The 26,374-nt window shown below is 39.5% G+C and overlaps 7 protein-coding genes across 7 annotated transcripts; 3 read left to right on the plus strand and 4 right to left on the minus strand.

Annotated features, from left to right (window-relative positions):
* Positions 1-1,468: 1,468 nt before the first annotated feature.
* Positions 1,469-9,148, plus strand: CLUP02_16761 (uncharacterized protein; the record flags this gene model as incomplete). The annotated part of the gene is made up of 7 exons (XM_049295679.1): positions 1,469-1,483; positions 7,975-8,071; positions 8,125-8,440; positions 8,494-8,600; positions 8,666-8,948; positions 9,010-9,065; positions 9,096-9,148. The coding sequence occupies 7 exons, from the start codon at positions 1,469-1,471 to the stop codon at positions 9,146-9,148; spliced, it is 927 nt and encodes a 308-aa protein (XP_049152826.1).
* Positions 9,149-9,293: 145 nt separating this feature from the next.
* Positions 9,294-9,545, minus strand: CLUP02_16762 (HpcH/HpaI aldolase/citrate lyase family protein; the record flags this gene model as incomplete). Its single annotated transcript, XM_049295680.1, has 1 exon — positions 9,294-9,545. The coding sequence occupies one exon, from the start codon at positions 9,543-9,545 to the stop codon at positions 9,294-9,296; it is 252 nt and encodes an 83-aa protein (XP_049152827.1).
* Positions 9,546-11,966: 2,421 nt separating this feature from the next.
* CLUP02_16763 (uncharacterized protein) lies at positions 11,967-14,353 on the plus strand (the record flags this gene model as incomplete). Its single annotated transcript, XM_049295681.1, has 4 exons — positions 11,967-13,699; positions 13,802-14,058; positions 14,117-14,163; positions 14,240-14,353. 4 exons carry the CDS (start codon positions 11,967-11,969, stop codon positions 14,351-14,353), a joined length of 2,151 nt encoding a protein of 716 aa, XP_049152828.1.
* Positions 14,354-14,712: 359 nt separating this feature from the next.
* CLUP02_16764 (HpcH/HpaI aldolase/citrate lyase family protein) lies at positions 14,713-15,304 on the minus strand (the record flags this gene model as incomplete). Its single annotated transcript, XM_049295682.1, has 3 exons — positions 14,713-14,893; positions 14,945-14,997; positions 15,050-15,304. 3 exons carry the CDS (start codon positions 15,302-15,304, stop codon positions 14,713-14,715), a joined length of 489 nt encoding a protein of 162 aa, XP_049152829.1.
* Positions 15,305-16,139: 835 nt separating this feature from the next.
* CLUP02_16765 (uncharacterized protein) lies at positions 16,140-17,458 on the plus strand (the record flags this gene model as incomplete). Its single annotated transcript, XM_049295683.1, has 2 exons — positions 16,140-16,181; positions 16,253-17,458. 2 exons carry the CDS (start codon positions 16,140-16,142, stop codon positions 17,456-17,458), a joined length of 1,248 nt encoding a protein of 415 aa, XP_049152830.1.
* On the minus strand, positions 17,445-17,773 carry CLUP02_16766 (uncharacterized protein; the record flags this gene model as incomplete). Its single annotated transcript, XM_049295684.1, has 3 exons — positions 17,445-17,588; positions 17,651-17,703; positions 17,752-17,773. The coding sequence occupies 3 exons, from the start codon at positions 17,771-17,773 to the stop codon at positions 17,445-17,447; spliced, it is 219 nt and encodes a 72-aa protein (XP_049152831.1).
* Positions 17,774-17,840: 67 nt separating this feature from the next.
* CLUP02_16767 (uncharacterized protein) lies at positions 17,841-18,983 on the minus strand (the record flags this gene model as incomplete). The annotated part of the gene is made up of 1 exon (XM_049295685.1): positions 17,841-18,983. One exon carries the CDS (start codon positions 18,981-18,983, stop codon positions 17,841-17,843), a length of 1,143 nt encoding a protein of 380 aa, XP_049152832.1.
* Between the last annotated feature and the right edge of the window lie 7,391 nt (positions 18,984-26,374).

A 26,374-nucleotide genomic window follows, 5' to 3' on the forward strand; every position in this document is an offset into this window, starting at 1 on the left:
CTAGTACTAAGAGCACGTTACTAAAATACTAGACCGCTTACGGAAAGTAAGCTTATAAGCGGATATTAAGAAATATAAATTTAGTATTACTTTTATAAAGTACCTAGGCTTCGTAGTTTTTATAAAAAGTATATAGCCTAATAAAGAGAAAGTCTTTATAATTAGAAACTAGAAACTACTTATATTACTTAAGGGTATCTAGTCTTTCTTCGGGTTTTATAACTTTTATAAGAGATTTATAAGGGATTACGGCCGCCTAGCTAGGCCCCTTACGAGACTAATAAGTAAGGGAGTTCTTTTTAACTTTAGCGCTAACTACGAGACGGCTTTTAAGGCTATAAAGCTAGCGCTAACGTTAGCGCTAATCCTCTACTATTTTAAGCTAGAGCTACTAATATAACTAAAAACTAACGCCTCTAACTTAATATATACCAGAGCGTTATTATAATAATAAAAGGATAACGGGTTATAGTACTTAGTAGCCTTTTATTTAAAAATAATAAGTAGCGCAGAGCTTAACTACGCTATTTATAATAAAAAAATACTAATAATAATACTATATTTAAAAGAATAGCGCGCGGAGCTTATAAGCTATAAGTATAAGTTCGATATTATTATAAACTATTAGTTACTACTATTCTTTATAACTAAGCGCCTACTTAACTTATAGTAAGCCCGCTAGGCCGGCACGCTAGCGGACTTTAACTTTTAGATCTATTACCGCCCGGGGAAAAAGAACGTACTAGCTAACGCCCTATTATAAAAGATAGAGGACATCCGCACTTAGTAAGTATTAAAAGACGCTAATAGGACCTAAGTCCTCTTATTACTAAGACTACTATCCCCTAATATCGTAGCGGAGCTACGGACGCTATTAAGTACCGTAGTTAGTTAACTATAGCTTATAGTTAGCTCGCTTTTATTAAAAAACGAGCTCTAGGGGTATTTACTAATAAAAAAGATTTTAAAGCTTAATAAAGACCTTATTATAACGTCCCTCGCGCTAATATAAGCGCTAGTAGCTAAAGGGCGCGAGCGCTAGTCTATTTAAAACGACGGATTATTAATAATAAATAGGAAGCTCGTAGTGCCCGAGGAAGAGAACCTTCGTACTATAGTTATCTATAAGGTCTATAAGTAAAAGCTCCTCGCTTACCTAGGGCGTAATAAGGTTATAAAAATAATTAAGTAGCGATACTACTAGCCGGGCCTAACGGTAGATACTTACTAATACGTATAGAACTATTATACTTATTACTAATTATAAAAGCCGCACAATAAGCCCCCGGGGGAGCTAAGGCTACTTTTAGTACCTAACTACCCGTAGTAGCATATTTTTACTAACTTTATAACTATCCCTACTAATTAAAAAGGATTCGATAATATTTAAGTAGTAGTAGACTACCTAGGTAAGAGGGCGATATTCGTTCCTTATTATAAAACTATTATAATAAAAAATATAAGCCGAATGTTTTACGAACGGGTACTACTTATCTTCGGCTTACTAAAGACTATTATATTAAACTGAGGCCCTTAATTTATCTCCGATTTCTAGGGGGAACTCTATAAGATCTGCGGGGTTAAGCTATAGCTATTAATAGCTAACTACCCCTAGATAAACGGCTAGATAGAGGTACTAAACTAGTATATCTTATAGTAGTTAAGACTACTAGTTAACTAATATTAAAATAACTAGAGCGATATACTACCCGCAGTCGACTTTACTTATACTACCTAGCTTAGTAAGACTATAGGGCTATTACTATATAAAGTAGAATTCGGTCGTTAGCTATAGCTCTTTTTTAACTAGTCTAAATAAACCCGCTAATTTAGCTTTATAAAAGAAAAGCTAAACTATACCGACGCGTAGTATATAGCCTAGGGGATATATAAGGCCTAGGAGACCGCTAGGGGTAATATAAAAGTTATTTAAGTACGATATAAAAAGTATACTGACCGCTACTAGCGCCTAGACGACTTAAAGCTAGGAGACCGGGTCTTCGTTAATACCTCGTACTAAAAGTCCGCTAATATAAATAAACTATAGTAGCTATAGGCCGGGCTATAGACTATCGTTAGTACCGGATAGGGGGGTATATAAATTATAAAACTACTAGCGAGTAGCTAGGTATACTTAGTTTTTTACCTAAGTAAACTAAAAAAGGCTATTAACGACTTACTACCCGGGTAGAACTAAGACCTATTATTACTAATTACTAACGACGATAGTAAACCGGAGTACGAGGTCTCGGAGGTCGTTAAATTACGCTTATATAAGGGAAAACTATAGTACTAAGCGGACTAAAAGGGGTATAATATAGATCCGACTTAGTATAACGTAAAGAGCTTTAGATATATACCGGCGGCGCTCTAAGCGTTTTATTACTAATACCTAACTACTAAGGGCCCGCTACGGAACCTAGATATATAAATAAAAACTATTACGGCTAGCGATTCGCTATTACTAAAAGAGGATAATAATACGATAGTAGTAATTACGGCTATAGATTTGCTAGAATAAGGGGTAATTTAGAGGTTTATTTTTTTAGTACTACGGATAGCGCCCTCTAATATAGAGGGGGGGGTAATATTACGGTAGTAAGTACTAGGGCCCTATAGGCCCTGTGGCTTAGCCTTAGGCTACGAGGCTAAGCTCCTAGTAGTTACGTAACGAGCTAAACTGCTGGGCCTAAAGGGCTAGCCTGCTAGCTTCTGCCCACTATTCTATTTTTTCCCTCTTTACGTTAAGTCTTTAGTTAATTAGGTTAATATAGCAGCGTTCCGACCTGCCTCGAGTTCCCTTTCGTAATAATTATAAGTATTAAAATAGAGAGACTTATTAAGGATATTATTTAGGGGTCTATAGTTATTAATATAATTACGTATAATATTAGAGACTACTTAAGTAAATAAGAATAAACCTATTTAATTACTATAGAGTTAAATAGTATTATAAATTCTATTTTCAAAAATAGTAACTACCCCCTTTTTAAAAAATAGGGCTCTAAACTCCCCCTTAAAAATAGCTTAAAATATAAAGAGCCTACTCTAAAAAAAAAGAGTAAGAGTAAATATAAAAGCGCCTCGCATAAGCGTTTTATAATTACTTATAGCTAGCGTATTTAATATATATTAAAATTAAAGTATTATAAACTAATATATAAAAGAACGGCCGTAAGTACGATTATACCCTTATTATTATTAAATTCGAATAAGCGGATATCTTATTATTAAAAGAGCTATAATATAATATAAATAAACCGTAAAATATTATTAAATCTTACCCTAGCTTCGCCCTATACTTACTAATTTAAAACTAGGCTACGACTATTAATAGACCCCGGGTCCTTATATACGTTTACTAAACCCTCCCGTACTTAGTAGCGTTCGATATTATAAAGCTCCCTTATTAAAACTTATTTAAAATACGTATTTTAGGGTATTATATCTTTAATATTTACCGCGCCCTTAATAAAAAATATATATTAATAATACTTAATTACTAAGCCCCCTTATAGAAGTTATTTATTACGGGGGATCTAAACTCTTATTATATTAACTAATAGCCGGGGACCCCCTTATATACCCCTAAGAACTACTTTATTAACTAAATAAATAGCTACTATTTTATTATATTAAACTTCATAAGGGTCCCTATTTATAAAGCGGGTAACGTACTTAACTTAGCTATTTCTAATGTCCCCCTAGCCCGGACTTAGATTACTAACTATATATATATTAAATTAAATTATAATACTTTTATTATAACTATCCCCCTTCCCGCTAGCTTAGGTAATACGTATTAGTTAAGAAAGAAGAAGCGGAGGATTAAATTAAAAAATATATTATAGTTTATAAAAAGAGTTAGGGAGCTAACTTAAGTATTATATATTATATATAATATTATATAAGACCTTAATCTAGTTATAAAGAGCCTTAACGACGTATTTTAATATATTTATATATATTTTTTTACCTCGTACTATATAGGGAGTAAGGGAACGAAGTAATAGGACGAATCGTATACCAAGGCTAATAAACGTTTTAAAATAGTATACGTAGCCGATCCCTAATTTCTTATTATAGTTATAGCTAATTAATAACGTAATAATACTATATAGAAGGCTAAGGCCGCTATATAGGCTAGAATAGTCTCCTTTATTAAAAAGGATTTAAATATATACTAAATTATAAGTTAAAACTAGCCTAGGCCTTAGGTCTAATCCCCTTTTTTATAGGATAATAAGAATATAATTACTAAACTTATTAAAAAGGCAATGCTCTTTTAAAAAAAGCTCTTAGAGCGTATAATTATAAAGAACGATATATATCTCGACTTTATAATATACCCTTAATAGTTATTACCTTGGGATTTTACTATTTATTAATATAAAGTAAATAATATAGTACTTAGTATAAAAAATACTACTCTTAGTGCGGATAATATTATAGTTTTAATACTATAAGCCTACTAGCCATATATTAATAACTACGTTCGTTACTTTTACTAAGCTTATTTCGTACTTAAATACTATTTTAAGGCTTAGTAAGACGCTAAGGTAGTAATAATACTAAAGCCTAACCGGGATATATATATTTATAAAGGCTAGCGCCCGATTTTATTTTTAGCGACCCTAAAGAAGGGGCTAGAGCGCTTTATAACTAAGAGGATATCTTATATTACTATTACTTAAAATATACTTAACTTATAAATAACTAGGGTACTACCTAAACGATCGGCTATAAATATAACTAAGGTAATAGCTAATAATATATAAGCTACCTTCGATAAGAAGCTAGTTATTATTATTATTATAATAAATATTAAAAAAGCTTTTAACTTAATATAATCGGCTCTAGGTATAGGGTTAGTTTAAGAATATTATTATTTAAGTATAATACTTTAATTAATTACGCCGAGCCTCGGTTTATTATAAAAGATATTAAACTCTTATATTCCCCCTTTTTTATAGTTTATTATAGGGGTTATTAATTTTACTTATCCTCTTTTTATTATATACTAAATAGATTTATTAAATTAGCCCGGAGTCTTTTAGATTTAGTTATATTAATAATTATATAATACTAAGCGTTAAGAGGGACCTTATTAAAGCTACCTCCCGGGTATAATAGATTTTAAATAATACTATTACTTAGGGTAGGGATAATACTATTTAGTTTAATTTTAAAAAGACCGAAGTTTTTTATTTTACGAAGCGGACCTTATTAAGAGCTAGAGATATCGCCCCCCCCCCTATTTACTATAATAATAGGGAGATTAGACCTTATAAAAAGGGTATTATAAAGTAACTAGGTATTATTTTTAATAAGAAACTACTTTTTTATAGCTATATTACTAACTACTAAAGTAAGGCTAGGTCTATAACTAGTTATATTAAAGGCCTTAATAAAGTTTTTAATAGTGCGCCCCTAGTTATTATATATAAAGTAATTTATATTATTATTATTCTTAAGGCCCTATACGGCGCTAAGCTATAATACCCCGGCCTAACCTAACTTACTTTTAAAATTAGAGTTAATTCTAAAATACGTACCTAACTAAAAGTTTAATACGGGCTAAAGTCGGTTATTAGGACCTTTTAGACCCTTATCAATATTATTTTAAAAAGCTTTTTTTTAATATAGCGGATTATATTAGTTATAATACTATTGCGCGAGGCGAGTATATTATTAATAAAGCTTTTTTTAGACTTTTTTAGAAACCGCTATGTTATTAAGCTTTTTATATTAAACTACTCTTATCCCCTAGTTTAAAAAATTTATAATTATAAGCTACTGCGCAACCGCGAGAACCCCTCTTATTTAACTACGCTTATTTAAGTAATTAGTTAAGTTAAACGTCCCCCATAACTAGCCTTATTACCCTATAACTTTTTAATTATAAGTAACTTTAATAATACTTAAAAAGTAACTAAAATAGAAGAGATATAAAGCTATTATAAATAGTATAAATCTCTTTTTATTACGTATATTATAGCTTATATAAATAAGTTATAAATAACTTTAAAAACTGTAGGCTTTAGGTATACTATTTATTAAGGACCGTAACTAATTTATTTCAAGTATTACTACTTCCTCTGGGCTAAGGTTTTTAATATTAAAATAAGAGGGGTTATTATAAATCTTTATATAGCGCTAAGGCTTAGGAATAAGTTTATTATAGTTATTATAATTTATTTAAATAACTAAGTTATTATTAAGTATTTAAATAGTACCCCCCCCCTTATCTTTTTAATAAGCCATTCTCGAGTTTAAAGAGCTTATTAAAAATACTAAAGTCCCCGTTACTTTTTATTAAATACCTAGCTATAAGGGTATCATAAAGAACGAGATAGCGGACTAATTAGTTAAAAAGGGTATTATTATAAGTCCCCTTAACCTATTTATACGCCCCCTAATTACTATTTATATCAAGTATTATACCTAGGAGAGATAACTAACTATACTCCGGGGCTAGTAAGAGGATTATTAACTAGACTTTTATAAAGCCTTTATTTTATTTATTAATAATACGGCGAGCCCCGAGCTAAAGTTACTTACGTAACACTAGTTTTATTAGCTTTTTTTAGCTAAGTCCGGCTATAAGGACTATATTATATACTACTATTTATATAATTATAATAATATTAACTTTTATTACTTATATAAAAGGGAGAAAGTACTTAATTATATTTATTATTACTATTTAGTCTTGTATAAGGGTATATTATAGTTCGCCCGAGCTAACTTCGTCCGGCGTTAACTTAGTAAAAACTAGTCTACTTATATTATATTATTATAAAGCTCCTAGTTCTTTACCAATATTTATTTAAAATAAACCGATATTTATTAAAATCGGGTTAGTGCGTGCGGAATTAGCTATAGTAATATTAAACCCGTATTTATTATTAAATAATATAGCTATAGTAGAGGTATCGGAGTACCCCCCTTAGCCCTTATATTAATAAACTAACGTAATAAGACGTATTATATAGTTTATATTTTAACTAGTTATTTAGAATAGACCTTTTTAAACTAAACCCCCTTACTATAATAAGTTTATTAATACGGCCGTTAGCTCCCTTAGCGGATATTAATTTTATAAAGCGAGTACGTTAATACGGCTCGTTTAATTAGGATACGTAATAGGCTATATACCCCGTCGGCCCTACGAAGCTTACGTTTATTTATAACGGCACTAATAGTAATATTACTTTTTATTTACGTTATATTAATACTTTATTTTACTATATAATATAATATATTACTTTATATTACGATATATATTATATACCTCCCCCCTTTACTTTATTACTTTATATTTTATATTATATTACTCTCCCTTTACTTACTAAAAGAGCTAGACTTTTTTACCTTAGGTAGTAATACTTATTATAATATAACAACGGTTTTTTTATAAATACATAAAATACTACTTAGTTAGTTTATTATATTACTAGTATAATGCTCGAACTTTATTAAGTTCATTTATTTTAAGTTATAAAATAGCACGGGGGCTATATATAAGTAGAAGGGTTAATCTTAGATTATATATTATATTATTTTATAAGAGGGTATTATATAGGCTCTACGGGGCATAGCATACGGTTTTATAATTTTAACGTAATATAGTTGCCTTTTGCCTCACTTGAGGATACTACGGCGTAAAATAGCATAAACAAACAAACAATCCAGCAGTGCTACAGAAGCCTAAGTCGAATGACGAGTGTCCACAAGAGCCCTGTCTTAAAATGGGGGAGACTCTTCAACGCCCCAAAGATCAGTATTAAGCTTAAGAGGTGGTCTTTAAGACTAGGTAAAACGCGCTAAGAAGCGAATGCTATTACAAGACGTGGGATACCGAAGCGACGTCGTGGGCCTTAACATTCAGATTTATGATGTGAATTTCAGTTTCGCTGCCCATGGAAGAGTGTCGGATCCGGAGATCATATCCCCTGACGAGCGGCTGAGCAGCCAATCGCAATTTTCTTCTTGCTGCATATCACCCCGCCGCGCAGTTTGATCTTCAAGGAGGTTCAAATACTCCCCTCGACGAATTGCAATGGCGATGGTTTCTAACCGTGGGATTTTGGAGTACTTTCTCCCTGTCATCCCCACCCAAAGCACCAGTGACCCTAGCCAAGGAGAACAGGGGTTCATCCGAGGAGCTCGCAGCGTCGCTTCATTCCCATGTTTTGAAACTTCGTTCGATCTTCGAAACCGGTCATGCCCAGGTAACACAGGTGCTCAGCCATCTTTTCAGGCCTTCCAAGCCGGTCATCGCATCATCTCAGGCCACACGATGGCAGATGCAGCGCTTCTGTCAGCTCAACTATAAGATGGCACCTGTCGCGTCGCTGTCAGTTCATGTCACAAAGTTTCAACTCATCAACAGCGAAACTGCCATCCGATACAACGAATTTTCTTCTTTAGACCTGGTGTCATCTTTATTTAAGCTTATCTCAAGTCTTTGCGCCCATTTTCCTTTCACAGTTCTTCTCAATATACCCATTTGATTCACCCCAATCCACACAAAATGTACGCCCAACAAATTCTCGTTACTTTCCTGATGGCCACCAGCGCCACTCTCGCCAGCGCAAGTAAGTATAATCTTCTCGAAAACCACAGTCATCCCATCTTTGTCTAATTAGACGACCGCCTTTAGGAAGCATCGAAAGACGCCAATTGCTTGGAAACCTCGGCAGCCTCTCGTGCAACGTCGCAAGACTCCAGATCTTAGGCGCCCTTGGCAATACCGAGGACGCTGTCTCCCAAATCACCGATACAACAGTCCAGGACGCTGCCAATGCTGGTCTCCAACAAGCACGAGGCGGCATCGCACAAATTGCAAAGTCCATCGTCAGCGGCGCTGCACCGCCCGCGGCTAGCCGTGATGAGGTAGCAGCTGGACTGGCTGCAGCGGGTACCGCTCTTTCTGGGGGTGATGCGTGCGTATCCTTGTCTCATCGTGTGCAAATCGAGAATTTCGATGGCTAACAACCTGTATAGGAGCGACCAAGCCGTAGCTGATGCGCAAGCGGGACTTGATAAGTCTGTAAAGGCTGGTCAAGATGTCGTTGCGAACTGCTAAACAGTAGATGTTGGATTGAAGGAGCTGAGCTCGGCAAATGACGAAAATGAGGCATAAGACAGCAGCAGGACTAGCGCATGCATTAATACCACCATGATCAACTATTCGAAACTATTTCTCTTCACTCCAAGCATGTTCTCTCTTATCGGTGAAACCTGCAACTCTATGCGACGTCTGCCCGAGCCACTTTCGCAAGATGGAACTATCTCGTCGTTCCAATCAGTTCCCTCGCCTGTTGCAGGTCCTGTGCCATGGCACCCAAGTGAACCACGTCGGCCGAGACCATGATTAGACTCATCCGCTCCGCAGCCTTCTTCAGGACCTCTGGACTCCCGTAAGGAGGCCCGCCAAACGCAAAGCCCGCATAAGGCTTATCGTGCTTGTCAATGGTATCAAAGAATAGCTTCGACACCTTAACCCATTCAGGCTCAAACGCCCCTATGCCACCAATCATGGCCTCGAGGTTGGCATCGCGATGGGTCTATGCTCAACAGCGGCGTAGCAATGAGTTGCCTGACGCATCTTACATTTCCAAGCCTTTCACAACCCTGGTCACAACCCCTCCAGATCCGATGATTTGGCTATTTTTGTCTGTTCTTGACCGGAAAAGGTGGCACCAGCAAGCGTCTGCGATCAGGCTGGCCATTGAGCGTCGGGTACAAGCATGCAATGGTACACACCCTCTGAAGTGTACCTTAGCTGTTTCTTATAAGTGATCGCGTGCACCATTCGCTTAAATGTAGCGACTCCTTTCGGTGTCAATATCCCTGCGGGCTGCCTCATTGGAAATCGAGATATAAGGCACCGTGGAAGCTGTTTGTCCATTATAAAGATCGTACAGCGACAGAGTTTCATCCCCAGCTTTTGATGTCTGACGTCCGGTAAGTCGACCCACCCCCTTTTGGCCACCCCCCCCTTTTGGCCACCCCATCAAAACATAGTATCAAAACATCGCTACCAACTACACTTAATTAATTAACTATCTTCTACTACTATAATAATATAGTTATTATTCTCCCTAAGTAATTCGACCCCTACGAGTCGACTAGGACTAACTAGACGGTCGCTAGAGTCCTCCTAAGCTCTTTATATATCCTAAATATTCGCGAACTTAGTATTTAGGTTTATTAATATACTTTTCTTTTTCCGCGGCCTTAATTAGTTAACTTTAGCTTCTAGAACTCGAATATAGTACTAAGATATTACTAAATAGTAGGCCTGCTCGCTAAATACCTTTTTTACTTTTTTAAATAGTAGTTATTAAGTGTTATAGTCTAGACTAAGCTCTATAAATAACTTTAACTAATCGTAGAGCTCGCTAGCCTTCCTAAGTATTAACTAGTTAATAATAAACGCCGCTAATGCCTAGTTAATAGCTTTTCTAGTATTACTAGTTACTTACTTAGTATCTGCGGTCTTTTTAGTTAGTATAACTAGGTTAAGTAGGACTATTAGATTAGTAAGTAGTCTAGTTATATTAGGGGGATATAGTCTAGTTACTTTCTACCTACTTCGTATATTTAATAATATTAGACTAGCTAAACGAGCTTTCTAATAGCAGCTTAAGAAGTACCGCTTTTTAACAATAGTAGAATTATTTACTATATCCTCCTTACTAAGCTCCTTCTTATACTTAAACTTAATAAGTCTAAAAATAGCTATATTTAACGGCTAGAGGACATGGGAAGTATATAGTAGTAAGAATAATAAGTAGACGTTATTTCTATAGTATTCCTATATAAATTCTATTATTATATAACTCCTATAGCTATTTAGAACTAATAGTCGAGGCTTATTAAGTATGCTAAGCCCCCTAAGGGGGGGGGTCTTAGTTTATAATAAGAACACTATTTTTAACTACTTAAGGGTAGTCTTATCGGTCGTCTAGCTATTATCTATTATTATAAACTCCTAACTAGTATAAGGGTTAAGTTTAAGTAGAAACTACTGCTATTATACCGACTTTCCCTTATATATAACTAGTAGTTTAATAGCTCGACGATTAGTAAAAATATACTTAATTATAAATACCTAAGCACGCAAACTAGGCTCTTTTTTTTATACTACTATAGTCTTTACCTTGCCCAAAACTAGGCTATTAAATCCCTTACCCTCTAAGATACTAGTCTTATTTATATTATACTTATTAGCCTATTTAATATCGCTAATCTTTAGTATATTAAGTAATCTAAACTATAACTTAATTATATTAGTAGTAGCTTTATTTAGATACCTCGAATCAATAGTACGACTTCTCTAGACCTTAATTAATAAGTTCTTCCTTAAGAAAGCGTCTATCTATCTCTTTTTAAAAGGATTTATATCCCCCTAGGATCTTAGAACTCGCTTAGCGAATTTTATAAGCTATTTATAAGTTAGTATAACGCCCAGATTATACTAAATACGAACTTACTAAGCTAGCTAGTCTTCTTATTATAAAAGAAGCCTCTAGAGGTCTGCGAATACTATTACCCTCGTTTAGTAGCCTCTCTTACGGTTATAAAGAGTTAACCTTAGAACTCCGAACTCAATCGAGGCTTAATTAACTAAGAGACCTCTTTTAATAGCCTTAAGAGCCCGAATAACTTTATTTTTAGTATACGAGACTATTATATATTAATAAATAAGTATATAAAAAAGAATTATATTTAGACGATTTTTGTAATTGTTATAGTAGTTTGAAAATCGTGGGTAGGGTTTTAATGCGGTGGCTGGGATGGAGAAATGGGGTGGCCAAAAGGGGGGGGTGGCCAAAAGGGGGTGGGTCGACTTATATCTCTTCAAGATAACTTCGATAACTCGGAGGTCTAGTCTCCTCAACAGACGGGCAAGCTATTTACACCTAGATGATCACTCGGAAATTGATCAGCATGAAATGCAAACCAACACCAACAGCCACACAAGGGCGTCAACTGCATCCCCATCGCCAATCAGTCAGTCCTCGGGAGGTGATACATCGCTCGGCAAGCCATCTCGGAAAAGAATATACCATGTCATGGATATTGCAGCGGCTTTTGTAGCTCTGGCTTGCCTAGCGCTGTCAATTTTGGTAGTCTCGAACGACCACCTCTCTTCGTATCTTGGTACCGGAAATCGTCAGCTCATCGTTATCGGGTTTCTTCTCAGCATCATGAACCTGTGCCTAGGCAGTGTCACGCCGACGTTCTTCTTACTTCTCGAAGCCCGTGTTGGGAATTCCACGCTACAGAATTACGACGGAATTCTTCGCAACACACCTATGGCATCCAAACTGAGCTTTGCCTGGCGCATGGTCCTTGTTACCATGCTAGCCCTTCCCGTTGGCCTCAGTGCAGCGTACAAAACCTTCACAGGCGGTGAGAGCAGCATGAAGATTCATGCTCCCGACTACATTACAAACGCCATGTACTTTGGTCTTTTTAGACCGCCAGCCACGGCATCATCAATGCACGGGGTTTCATTCTTTTTCAACGCAACCAACTCGTTTCGAGATGCAAGTGAACGAGCAGCGAATCTCTCTGAACCTCCGCTGCCAACTTTCCCTCAAGCTTACGGCTACAACATCCTACTGCTTAATAGTTCCAGCGCCGCGCAACTCGACATTCTAGATCCCAATTATATCCTCAAGATACAGAAGTTGCTTGCTCCCGGCGAGTCGTGGAACATCACTGCGTCTGTGCTCGGTACCGTCGCTACCCTCAACAAATCGGCGGCCACCGAAGAGGACTTTAAGTCCGCCTGCAATGAGATGGAATCCAACCACACTTGGTACCATGAAAGTAAAGACCTATTCGTGGGATCTTCGGCATGCTCGCTCTCCTTAACGGATAGAAAAGAGGAATCGGACCAATCGTTGCAGTATGTCGGTTTAGCACCGGGCAATCCGAATTGCACGCAGTACGCACCACATAATATCTACACCTACAATATCTACCGACAGCCATGTCGGGGTACGTGGTCCGTCAGCAGAGGTGGCTTTCGGCTTCTCGAGGGTTGTTGTGATGACCATATCCTGGACTGGGACAAACAGCAGGTAATTCAGTGGCAATATTCGGCACTTCCATCATGGTACACGTGTGTTTTGATTGAGATGCTGAGAACCTTCTGCCTCTATCCTTCCAAAGAGCATGACGCTTATCGAGGCAATCGGTCTGTTTGGATGATGCCGTACATGTCAGTCTCTGTGGCTACCATGATGTGGTCATCGACCGTGTCAAAGCAGGTGACCTCTTTCGACTCTGAGACATTCGACAAAGGTCGAGAGATATTGACCACTCAAAACAAGACACATGTTACATTTGAAGAAGCTTCTATTTTTTATCATATAAAGATGGACGAAGGCAACCAGACGGTCATCTACACCCGGCCAACACTACAAACGTCTCCCTGGCTCTATCTGGTCTTGAGCATTCAGCCCTTTCTGCTGTTAATTTTCCTTGGAACGATTGCACTACTTCACACAGTTCCCTTGGACAAGGGATTCGGCCTGATATCAATTCTATCGGGCGTTGAGCACCGAGGTCTGGATAGCTTGAGCGGGGCTTCACTATCCGGAGAGCTTAAGCGACCTGTCAAGCTAACCATGAGCCCTGTGGCCCCCGTCCAAGGCGACGAGAAGAGTACTATCAAGTACGTGATAAATCCTTCATCAGAAGAAATGCCAGGCAATAAAAGTCTGTCTCGGAATGTTGAATATCATTGATGGCGCTCTGAAGAGAACATGATCATCAGGTTCGTCCAATATTCCTCCGATACTGCATCCGCAGCCATTGACCCACATCATTTTTCAGGATTTCGAACCAATTTTACTGTCTTCAAACGGGCTCTTTGCAGGGATTTGAAACCGATCATATCTTCGTGCTTTCCTGCGCTCAATTCGATGCAAACTGGACTAGCTTCCTCAGGAAGGAGACTCAACATAGGTGGACACGCGCGTCTGGAAGCGTACGTAAGGATCTTAGAGCCAGCAAGCTGGAAGTTCTTTGATAGTGAGGCTGTATCCGAGGGATGTCGATCCTATTCTTTCCCACAAAACGCTCAATATAGCGGAGGTATCCAACAAAAACACGAGCGTGGTCTTCATCTATGTTTATGTAGATCAACATTGTTCTTATTATCAGTTCAAGCACAACAAAGCAAAAGTGGCAGCACGACTGATGGGTTGAGTAGGGACAGGCAAAGATCGACTGGGCAGGTCATCGCGTGCCGCAGGAGGTGATTGATCGGATTATGGCGGAGGTCGGAAAGTGGCCTATGGGCCTAGAAGAGGCGAAGAGGGTGTGAGACGAAGTCATCAATGAGTATCTGGCTGGCAAGAAGGCAGTGCAGGACAGGGCAATGCAGTTTCAATTTAATTAGTCCTTTCGTATTCACTTACGTGGAAGAATGCCATCTCATTCAATCTCTGTCTCTATTCCCATATGTTTTTGGATGACGCTAAGCGATGAAACAGGTGAAGTTCATGTGTCTTGAGAATCTTTCTGTCATAACTGAGATCTTAACCCAAAGTTCAAGATAAGTTTACGTAAATCATTCGTCGCTTCTCTTTCTGCGGCGGTTCAGTCAAAATAATATCCATGCGATTGCGGCACAGGGCCAAAACTTACCATGAGAATCTATGCTGCCGCCCAGTTGGTCAGTCTTCAGGTGGACCTGCCGCTGTCTGCTCGTTTCTCTACGAGACGCGTGCCATTTTGCGCAGTCCCAAACTTGGCGGCGGAGATAGCATGTTTTGCTTGTTCAACTGTCTCGACTTGGGGGATGACGATACTGGCGCCGGCATCGAGAGAATACCCAATGGCAGCGTGATCGTGACCAGGGAGGCTACGTAGCAATGTCAGTGTGAAAGTCCCAGAACATATACGGGAGACATACCGAACAAATGGAGTAGCACGGTCTTGGCTCATGAATGAAGCCTCGTGAGCCATCTACGCGGCGTCAAAACACTCTTCGAGATTAATGCAGTGATCCTTTGAGTACCGTCGTCATGGTTTCCGTGTTGCATGGGGTATGCTCCCAATCAATCCATACGGCATCGAAGCCCATAGGGGCCAAGTACCGGGTAATGGGGATGGAGCTCAACCCTGCGTAGTAACAAAGCGGTGGCGGAATCTTCTTTGCGTGGGCGTCCCGGATGGCTTGACGGGCTTTGTGAGGCTGGAAAAGCGAAGGAGCAGCATAGGCAGCCATGCCTTGTGAAGAGGTACTTTTATATTCGTCTCCGGAGGTAACCATGGTGGAAATTCGAAGTTTTTACCGTTTCTCGGAATGATGCTTGGTAAAAGTTCCGGATGATTCAAATTCTATAGGTCTCAAATACTCGTCTTCATTGTGTCCTCTTATAACCTGTTCTACTAAATATCCTCCATCAACATCCCACGCCCTTCAAATCTCCAACGTCAGTGCGCGCGAACAAGTTTACGTGAGACCATCAAAGCAGGTTCCGGATTCCCTGGTTGAGTTACCGACCGATAACGTTCCTGGTCTGAGCACTCAGTCAAAGAGGATATCGGTCTTGGAGATGTCCGTTGAGACGCCGGGCAGGAAGAATCTCGTACAACACCTCACCATCGCTACTTTGGATTCTTTAGGTGAGCCGAGGCACCGAGGTACTATCCGAAATAAGGATCTTGAGGGATCTGCATATGCAGCTGTTGCGGCTCACATAGTTATTTCCACACGGCTGTCTCGTCGAACTTCCAGAGCCCTAGCTCCGTGGAAAGGTGGTTGGACCAAGCTAGTGCGACTTCCGAGACACTATGGTGGCTTACGGCTAGACTAAAATCTGACAGGCGTCGGGAAGTTTTATGTCATAAAGCCGCTACCGAAGGAGTCGGAGAGACTTTCGTGGATCCCTTTGTTGTCATCTCACAAGAGCACTCACTCCAAAAACCCCAAATCTAGACTACCAGATTCATTTATCTCATGCAAGAGTTTCAACATCGATAAGGCGGTCCCAATTACATCATTTTCACTCATCACCAACCTCAAACGCGAGTTTTCGCTCCGTCCAACATTGGCGCCATACCCATGTCTCCCGAAGCACTGCCAAGCGAGCAATCGAGCGATCATGTTTCGCGGTCGCCTTCTCCCGACCAGGCACTTCAGGCAAGTCGTCAACAGCCATTCTGCGGATATAATTGTGTCACACGTGCCGTCTAGCTGATATAATGCCCAACTTAGACCCGCCGAGAGCGCAACCGCGAGGCCCAAAAAGTCTTTCGCAAACGCAAGCAAGCTGCGGAAGAGATCCAGGCAACCCGTCTGCAGCATCTAGAAACTACCGTCGCCAAGATGAGCACCGCGGTCGTTGAGCTTGTCGACTGGATGCTGGACATTGAGGCGCTGAAGCAGGAAGTAGGGGTCTTGACGCGTATCCAGGAGATGGTGGCGCACGTGTTGGCTTTGGCTGACGATGCTGTGGCGTTGGAGGATGAGCTTCCGAAGAGGAGGAAGAGGAAGCTTAGAGAAGCGAAGCGAACTTCGATACAAAGTCTCGACTACAAAGATCATGCTGGTACGGGCATAGAAGAGGAGGATCCTTGTGCTATAGATAACACATCCCACGTGGCGTCTTCTCCGCAGGCAAACCCTCCGGCACCAGATCCTCCGACCCTGACACCAGACGACCAAATCCTATCCCATCTAACATCCTTAGCCTGCCGCCCAACCTCAGCCTCACTACCCCCATCCCTAGGAACCTTCCACTGCGGCTCAACAACCACTCTCAGCCCAGACTCCTTCAGCTTCCGCCTCACACACACCTGCTTCACGCTAGGCTACCTCGTCCTCAGCAAATCCATCGACTCGCCTCTCCCTCACGGAGAAGAACCGCGCATCTTCAGCTCAACACTAAGATACCGTAACAGGGACGATATCATCACGAAAATGCGGTGGCTCGTCGGACCAGGCCAACATGAACTTCAGCAAGCCGCAGAATTACCCATGGGAGGGCGCTGGTACGGCGACGAATTTAGCTCCGAGGACCTGTCGCCGGAGAACCTCGACCTCTTTGAGAAGACGGCGCTAGCGGATGCTCGGCAGCCGCGGTTCCTGAGCGTTGCTGGTGTTGAGAGGCAGCTTATTGCGCTTGGTGCTCGGGTGGTGGATAAGGAGACGCTGGAGCTGAGGATGAGTGGGCCTTTGAAGTTGACTTCGGACGAGGGAAAGAAACGGTCTTTGGCGTCGGAGAGTTGGATTTTTGTGGATTGTTTCCCGCAGACGTTGCAGAGAAGGTCGAAGAAGACGTTTACGGTGCAGTTGAATATCACACTGCTGATTGCTAATTTGTCGAGGTGTGCGGTGTGTCTCATGAAAGGGCCGGGGTTCCCGAGGGATAAACTGAACAGGGCGATAGAAGATTCTGTGGTCATGGTTAATAGTGGTTGAAGTGAATTATTTCGCAGCTGTTTGGCTCTCTCAGGTCATCGGCGTGATTGACATGGAGATCCCGCGTTGAGGGCGCCTTGGGAGACAGAGTTGGGATTGTCACTTGCAAGCGACTTTGCCCATGGATTGCCTGTCGCTTGAGAGAAGTCACTTATACTATGGAAGTAGGCGTTTCGTAATCGTCAAGGTCACATTTCTGGCTAGAGTAAACATCCTGAACCCCATATCCTGGATAGCACGACCCGCTGCGTTTGATCAGCTTTTCGGGAATGGTCGCTCCAAAACTAGGCCACCTTGATAAACCTCGTATGCCATGTGTCACTTGAAGATATCCGGGGAGCAGTGTGCACGAAATCTCAAAGCTTTGTGCTCGCTAGCCCATTCACTCCGTCTCATCCATTGGTTCTCCATCAGTGCCAGCTGCCTGCTCCTCAGGATTGTCCACTTCCTCCTCATCCTCCAGATTGTCTTGAACGCCAGAGCTATCATTGTTCACCACCTCTGCAATCCTAGCCTCCTCTGTAGCAGCCTGCTGCGCCGCGGCAGCAGCCTTGGCTTCCGCGTGAATCCTCTTCTTCTTGTTGGACTTCTCGATGGCTGCAAGGGTCTTGCCCGCAGCTGCTCGGGCAGCGGCGCCAGTTCGATTGGCATACGGGAGCTCGAATGCAGCATTGGAGACTGCCTTGATGCCGATTTGAAGAGACTTGGCCTCGGCTAGGATTCCGTCGCGGATGTCCCTGTCGCCCTTGCTTGTGGTCTCTAGTTCGTTCACTGAGTCGATGAACGTCTTGACCATGTGCTGTAGAGTCATATGGCGAGCTGTGAGGAGGTTGAAGGCGGCCTTGGAGATGTAGCAATTATCATCATCCGCGAGTGTCTCTTTTCCAGGCACATAGCTGGAAGGTTCGAGTCTCTGGGTAGGCTGTGTGCCGAGGTCGGGACTGGCTCTGTCTTCGATGAGCTGTTCGAGGACTTCGTAGGTCTGGCCGACGAATGGGCTTCTTTTGTACGACCTGCTAGCTATGGGCATGTCATCCGAGTCGGTGCTACCAGCATCGACGGTGGCACCAGTCTCGATATCGTCATCGGTCTCGATAGTCGCAACCGGCTCTCCGTCTTCTGTGTCCTGTATGAGAGACTTCGAGGGCTCCTCAACTTCAGGCTCAACAGCGTGACGCTCAGATTGAATTGTCGAGGTCTTCATGAACGGGTGATTTAGCTTGTGAGGTCGAGGGAAGGAGGCGAGCGGCGATGGAGTCATCAGCTTCGGGCTGTCCTGCTTTCGGTTTTTGCGCCAGCCCGATGGGTGAATATTGAGTTTCGTTTTCTTAGAAGGCTTCGGGGACTCTGGGGTCTGATTCCTTTTCATTGACCTCTTTCTCTTTTTTCTCTCGACGGAAGGAGAGTTCTCGGCCGCATATCTCGCGCTCAACATGTGAGACGACGGAATGACCGCGGCTTCGTCCTCGGGCGAGGAAAGAATCGGAATGACTGATTCTTTCGCCATCTCGGGCCAACTGTTCATACTTCACTGCGATGAGAAAGTCAACTTATTTGTGTTGGAGTAAAGCTCTGCGGGAGAGTGAGTCTCGCGGTGCGATGAGGTTGCCTGGGTGTTGTGAAATTTGTGTCCCCGAAGGAATAGAGAAAAGGCAAGGCTGTCAGAGAGACTTGGTGTCAGGAAGAGAAAAATTTGACAGTGATCGCTGAGAAATCATGGAATATTGGTACCTATCCCGTCAAGCGATCTGAGAAGAAGCGCGGAAAGCCGTAGTTGTGTGAAGTGACGAAGGGGCAAGAAGGAGCAGCTAATGAGAAATTGAGGAGGGTAAGGATGAAAAACCTTTGGTAAGAAAAGCGCTGCAAGAGACCCTTTGAAAAGATGACAAGACCATTCAAAATAGCGCAATGGTCTATGGGTTTTGATGAGAATTTAGTGTGACGGTGAGAGGGTTGAGTGAAGTGAAAGGTGAAGGGCGGCGAAGGTGAGTTGACAGTGGGTCATGTAACAATCAAATGTGAGATATCTGAGGCATCTGGGGGAGAATCAGGTCTCTCTATCGCTCCTTCCGGTGGAAGACGAAGAAGCCCACTGTAGAAGGTACGCTTGTTCTGCTTTGAATTTTCCGAGCCCGTCTGCGACTGCCTAAAACCAAAAGTTTGGATCCCAAGGCCTCACGAACATGACATTGTAACATCTCCATTCCGGCGGTGAGACGTGTGACTGTGAGCGGTCACTCGAATGGGACCCTGTCGGATTGGAAGTCCAATTCGACCGCGGCATACAGCCGACTGCGCAGGGGCCAATTAGGGGCCCTATTTACGATTATCGTAGCTAGCCTAACCTACGGTTAGAACCTCCTTTTTATACCTACGTAGATATCTAGATAGTTTAATTAATCTCTTCGTTAACTACGGTTCGAACTAACTACTTTATAATAAGGATATTAATACTAATTAGTAATTAAATTCTATTATCGTAGATTAGTAAGGTATCTTACTACGCAAAAGAGATAACCTCTTAATACCGCACGGGATAGGAGATTCGTACTAATTAACTTTACGGAAGTAGACGAAAAAGGGGGCGATTTTTAAATACCGTACGGAATTAAGTAATTATAGCCCTTTACTACTTACGAGAGGTCGACGTTTATTATGTTAAACTACGTTAATTAACGGAACCGCTTAAGCGACTAGTTTTTTACTATCGCCTTAAGTAGCCTTTTTACTAAATAACTTTTCCGCAGCCGGCCCGCGATTAGAAATTAACTAGTTAAATTAGTAAAAAGAAATACTTACGCAGCGACTACTTACCTAGTTAATTAGCGCAACGGGCGAGCTCGATAGTACGGTATAAAAGAGCACCGCGCGATTAAAAAAAGGGATTTCTAAACGTAAATATTCTTAGTTAGCGTAGTAAGAAGCGTATAGGAGTTATTAAGCTAAGAGATTTACGGTATATAGAAAAAGTCTACTACTACTAGGATCTTATAAGTACGACCTTAAGCTCGCGATTTAAACGACCTCCCCGTAGCTCCCTTAACTACCCCCTAAGTATTATTTAGGAATATAGTATAGGGGACGGTCTAACGAGGGAGGAGGGGATTTAGAAATTACGGAGAGCACGAGGCTTAGGAGGCTAGAAGTATACGGAAAAGCGGAAATCGGTAACTAGTAAAGATCCCGAGACTAATTATTATATCGTCCTATAGTAATATAAACGTCTGCCGCTACTATTAGAAAAAGGAACTACTAAAACCTACCTTTTTATACTAGATAAAAAGGAGGATCTTAATAGGTACGATAGCTAGCGATTTAGAAGGGTAGTAGTAATTATTAGAGAGGGTAGAAACAAGAGTAGTAGCGAGACGGCGAGAGGAAGTAGGAATCTCTTAGACCCTAATAAATTTATTAAGTAACGAAAGTACGGATTTATTATAACCGGCGCGCGGATTAAATATATCCCTATTAAGATTAAATACGCTAATAATTACTAATATAGGTATAAGCTAGGGTATAACCCTTAGCAAGTTAGAGTAAAGAAGGAGAGAGCGAAACCCGATCCTAAATAGAATCCTTATCTTTTATAAGTAGGTAAATATTAACCCGGATTATTAGGGGACGTAGATATATAAAATCGCGGATTAGTTTAACGGCGAGTAAATTAACGCGGTATTAATCTATTTAACTAAGGTCTATAAGAAAAAGGGGCTATAGGGGTAACCCCTATTTTATAAGATCGTAGACGACCTTAGTTATTAGCTAGACGAATAGTTCGTAAGCGTAAGCTTAGGAATTATAAAAGCGGTTAATAGATTCTTCTATAGGCGAGGGGTACTACTAGCGTAATTATAATTACGAGAACTTTACGAAATCTTAGTAGCGACGATTATAGAGGAGGAATTCGTAATATGGACCTAGGTATAAGTTAATAGGGCGTATAATCGCTTTAACGAATTTAAAAAAAGGGTAAACGACCCAGATTTCCTTTTTATAATTACTAACGGTAATTTATCGTTATAGAAGGATATATAGAGGTAAAATATAGTACTAGAAGTATAATAATTAATAATTCTACCTATTTCGATTTATAGCTCGTCGCCGCTACTAATGCGAAATTTGGTGCTAATTAGCTAGTAGGAAAGGAGGTAGACTACCCGAAGTTATTAATAGTACGTAGCGACGCAGGGATCGTATATAGATACTAAAAATCTAGTAGTAAATACGAAGTAGTTTATAGACCTTAAAAAGATCTTTCTAAAAGAGAAATTGTACTCTGGGGGGAAGTATGAGGTTTTATAAGAAACCCTAACGATGTTTTATAATTATTACGAAAAAGTCGGAATTAGGGAATATTAGTATTATTTGGTAGTTAATATCGTACTCGTAGGCAAAGCCTCTAATTACTATTACGAAGCGGTGCGTAATCTCAATCGAAACGACTTTTTTAATATAATTAACATAATCCGAAGCCGCTTCGAGACTTATAATAAGAACCTAGAGCTCCTATTTAAGCTACGAGCGATTTTTTTTATATTTATAGCTAGGATAATAGAGGGTAAATCGCGAGTAGAAATCCTTAAAGAGCTTATTGATCGAATTAATAAGTTAGCAAAAACCTAGCTAAATAAGGGGATTAACGAGCGGAAAGTCGGATATTTTTATACCGTAGTCTAGCGCGTTCTAGAGGCGAAAATAACTCTATACTAAGTACCCGAAGACTACGAGATGCTCTGCTCGAGGCTAAGATCTAGTTTTAATATTAAAGTAAAAATGCCGCGCTAAACCTACTTTTAGGTATACGACGGCCCTTATTAATAATATTAGGTTAACCGAACGTATAATAAGAAAGGAAAAGAAGCTAAGTACGGTAATCGCTAGTAAGGAATCTTAGATTTATTAAATAAGCAGAGATTTAACTCGCGAGTAGGGTAATAAAAGAAGTAGTATTTTATTTATAAAAAGGATAGATATTAGTTAAGTAATTACTCCGAGGAAGAGCGTGCTAAATCGTACGAATAATATAGAAAATCGAGGGTAGTAGATAGCAAAACTAGCCCTTATCGATTTAACTAATTCCTCGTTATATATAAGGGTAGATCTGGGGGTACGGAACTTAGTGAAAGTAGCTAATTTAGCGGCCTAAAGTACCCGTACCCTATAGGAGATTCGGAAAATAAAGAAGATCTTACCCCCTATACTAACGAATTAGATTATAATAAAGTCGATAATATTAATTACTCTTTTTTTGCCCTGTTAGCCTTGGGAGGATATACGAAGCTAAATAAATAAAAGGTAGTAAAAGCCCTTAATAAGTAGGCTTTTATTTACGGATAGTAAAAGAAGGTCCCTTAGATAACGGATACGGAGGTGGGTAAAAGGACGAATCTAATAGCGCAGAATTTTACTCTCTTAATATTTAAAAAAAAGAGATAGGGTACTAAGTAATTTTAGGAGTAGCTAGAGGGGTCCTTTTTATATTACCTAGATTACTCAAATACTAAGCTCGTATAGGTATTCTATGCGAACGAAAGGTACGGCCTAAATAATTTCTATAGGATTATCCTAGATACTAGGGCATTATAATAGTTAATAGGAGGAAAAGGGCAATTCTAGGCGCTATGAAAAATCGCACTAGTAACGCTTAATACGTTAATAGTAAGTATTACGAGGATTAGCTTCGGCCTAGGCAAAGAAATCGTTACCCTAAGTACGGTAGAAATAGAGACGTACTTCGGAACGATAACTTTTTATATTCTACTCATTAATACCCTATTTCTCTTATATCTAAAAGATATAGATCGACTAGGTATTATATTCGATAATATAAAAAATAGAATCTCTAGCCGTAAGTATTTCGAAATAGTCGAACGACGATAGGGGTACGCGTTTATAAGGCTTATTAATAATACGAAGTCGATTAATTACCTAACGGAAAGTAAGCTTAGATAACTATACTAGAGATTTAGCTACCCGTCGGTTACGAGGCTATATAACCTCCTAAAGCATTTGGGTAATGATAATATCGAAATAGGGGCGCTAGAGTAGTTAACGAAAGTATATTACTAATGCTAAATAAATGCGCAGCGCCTACGCAGATTTAAATTTAAATTGCGTAATAAGCTTAACTTTAATTAAGAGATTATTATCGATATCTTTTACTTAAACAGTCGACCGGTCCTATATATAATCAACGAGGCTATATTATTCTAAGTAGGGTAATTCTTACGGGATCTATAAGTAAAAACAGTATAAGTAGCTCTACGAAAAAGCTAGATCGATATATACTAGGGACCGCTGGACGGTATTAAAACTAACGCTAGTACTAGTTTTAAGTTAGTAGAATTTAAGGAAAATGCGACGGCCTATAGTATATAGTTAAAAGTCGTGCCCGTCGAAGCGTATTATAGTATTAGAAAGGTAGAAAGGGCGCACTAGTAGTTAAAAAGAGCGTTTAAAATTATTAAAGAGGAAAATCCCGATTTTGACGACGACGAATGCTTTTAGATAGTACTTAAATGCTATAACGATACTATGGGGCCTAACGGGCTTATACCGACGCTTTTAGTATTTAGAGTATATTTAAGAACGACCTTAGCCTCGCTACTATCGCTAGACGTAAGCTAGCGAGCTTAAGTAGTTTAAAAAGTAATGCGGGCACTGCGCAAGGTAAGTATAAAAAAGTAAGTTAATAAAGTAATTGCTATGCGCAATGGGCCTAATATAGGGGTTAATTTAAATATGCCCCTAAATTTAGATATACGAGTATAGCGTGAAATTATTTAATAATGGGCTGGGTTATATAAATTAATTTCTATTAACGAGCGTTCTTATATAGTTGCGAGAGATCGCGACTAGTTATTCGAGGTATTAATTATAGTAGTTAGACTATATTATATAGATCCTATTGAGGTAATTTCTAGCTTATAAAAAGAAAAAGAGCTAGGGGAAGCTATATAACCCGCAGTAGAGGTATAGGAAATTATCCTTAACGAAATCGTCGTAATAGTACTAATAGACGACGAGGAAGAGGAAATTGCTAAAAGGGTACTAATATATCGCGGGAGACTACGACGATAAGTACTAACGCGGTAACTTATTACTAGCGACGAGGTAATTAATACTTTTTATATAGTAAAAGAGAAAGCCGATTTCGAGCTAGTAGTTAAACTACGTAAGGAAGGCGTAATTATAACTATTAGAAAGCCGTATAAGGGATTAGATCTTATCGAAGTAGATACTCTGCGCGATCGAGGGGTCTATCGATTTATCTTTTACAATTTAGAAAAGTATATAAACCTCTATATATTTAAATCGTGAATGGTTTATAAAATTAAAGGAAAAAGAATACCCTAACCGTACGAAAAGTCTAGATACGTAATTTAGGGGTATAGCGACGTTAAAAAGGCGACGCTACTTATATAATCGCTTACTATATAGCGCTATAGCTAATAATTAATAATAGTACTAATAGCATCGCTACGGAAAAAGGGATACGAGATTTGGAGCCGTAATATTACCTAGGTATATACCTAATCGGCTATAGGGCTTATAAAGAAAATCCTAGCCTATTTACCGAAGGAAATAACTAGTAAGTATTTAGAAAGCACGATTATTAAAGTGCTTAAGCTACTATATAGGCTCGTAGAATCGGGTACTTATTAGTAGGCTACTTATTACGATTTTTATATTAATTAACTATTAATAGTTACCTCTACGTACGACCCGTGCTTACTAGTTACGGAGTACGAAGGCGACTAATTTAGGATCGTCGGAATGCAGACCGACGATATATTAGGCCTATCCGATATTAACTTTATAAAGAAAGAGGATAAGGAGCTTTAGAAAGCGGGCTTCGTAGCGAAGCTAAAAGAGGTTTTTATAATAAATACCCCCCTAGTATTTAATAATAGGATTTTTATAATCGAAGGGGAAACTATCGTTTTTTAATAAAAGGGGTAGGGCGAGAAGATTAACCTCGTTAACCCGAACGTAACTAATATTAAAAAGCGGTATAAGGCTAAGCTTGTGCGAGGGGCATATATTACGAGTATTTATTAGCCCGAGGTAACTTTTAACTACGCTAGGGTAGCGTAAGCTATAGATTTAACCGAACGAGACGTCGAGGTACTTAATAAGCGGCTTAAGTAGTAGTAAACGAATCTCGATCGAGGTCTTATTTACTACCCGATCGACTTTATAACTAGTAAGCTCTACGTCTTTGTTAATAGGTTATTTGCGAATAATAACGACCTTATTTCGTAATTAGGGTATATTATTATCCTAGCTAATGAGAGTATAGGTAAGAGCGAATTTACTATATATAGTAATATAATTTATTACTCGTTAATTAAAAATAAGCGGGTAATAAGAAGTATACTAGCGTTAGAGGTTTATAATATAATTAACGGCGTTAACCTCTCTTACGCGATTTTAACGACGCTAAGGAAGATTACTAATCGAATTAGCCTTTTATTTATTTTAACGGTTATTTATACCGATTCTTACTCGCTATACGAATGCCTCGTTAAATTAGGAACGATAAAGGAAAAGAGGTTTATAATCGATATTATAGCCCTTAAGTAATCGTATAAAAGGCGCGAGATACTCGAGATCTGTTAGATTAATAATAAAAATAACCTCGCAGACGCTTTTATAAAAGTAGTACTAAATAAGGGATTAGAGTAATTCGTAAGTAGCGGAAAAGTTACTATACGAATAGAGGGATAGGTTATATAAAAAGAATAGAGAAAAGGGAGAAAAGGAGACGACTTAGTAAACGGGCCCGAGGTCGAATTATACTTCTAACCGTAGCGGTTAAATTAATAAAAAAAAGAGAAAGTTAGTATTAGATTAGAAGTCTAATTCGACCGCGGTATATAGCCAACTGCGCAGGGGCTAATTAAGGGCCCTATT

This window comes from Colletotrichum lupini, chromosome 9 (assembly GCF_023278565.1).
Source record: "Colletotrichum lupini chromosome 9, complete sequence".
NCBI lineage: Eukaryota > Fungi > Ascomycota > Sordariomycetes > Glomerellales > Glomerellaceae > Colletotrichum > Colletotrichum lupini.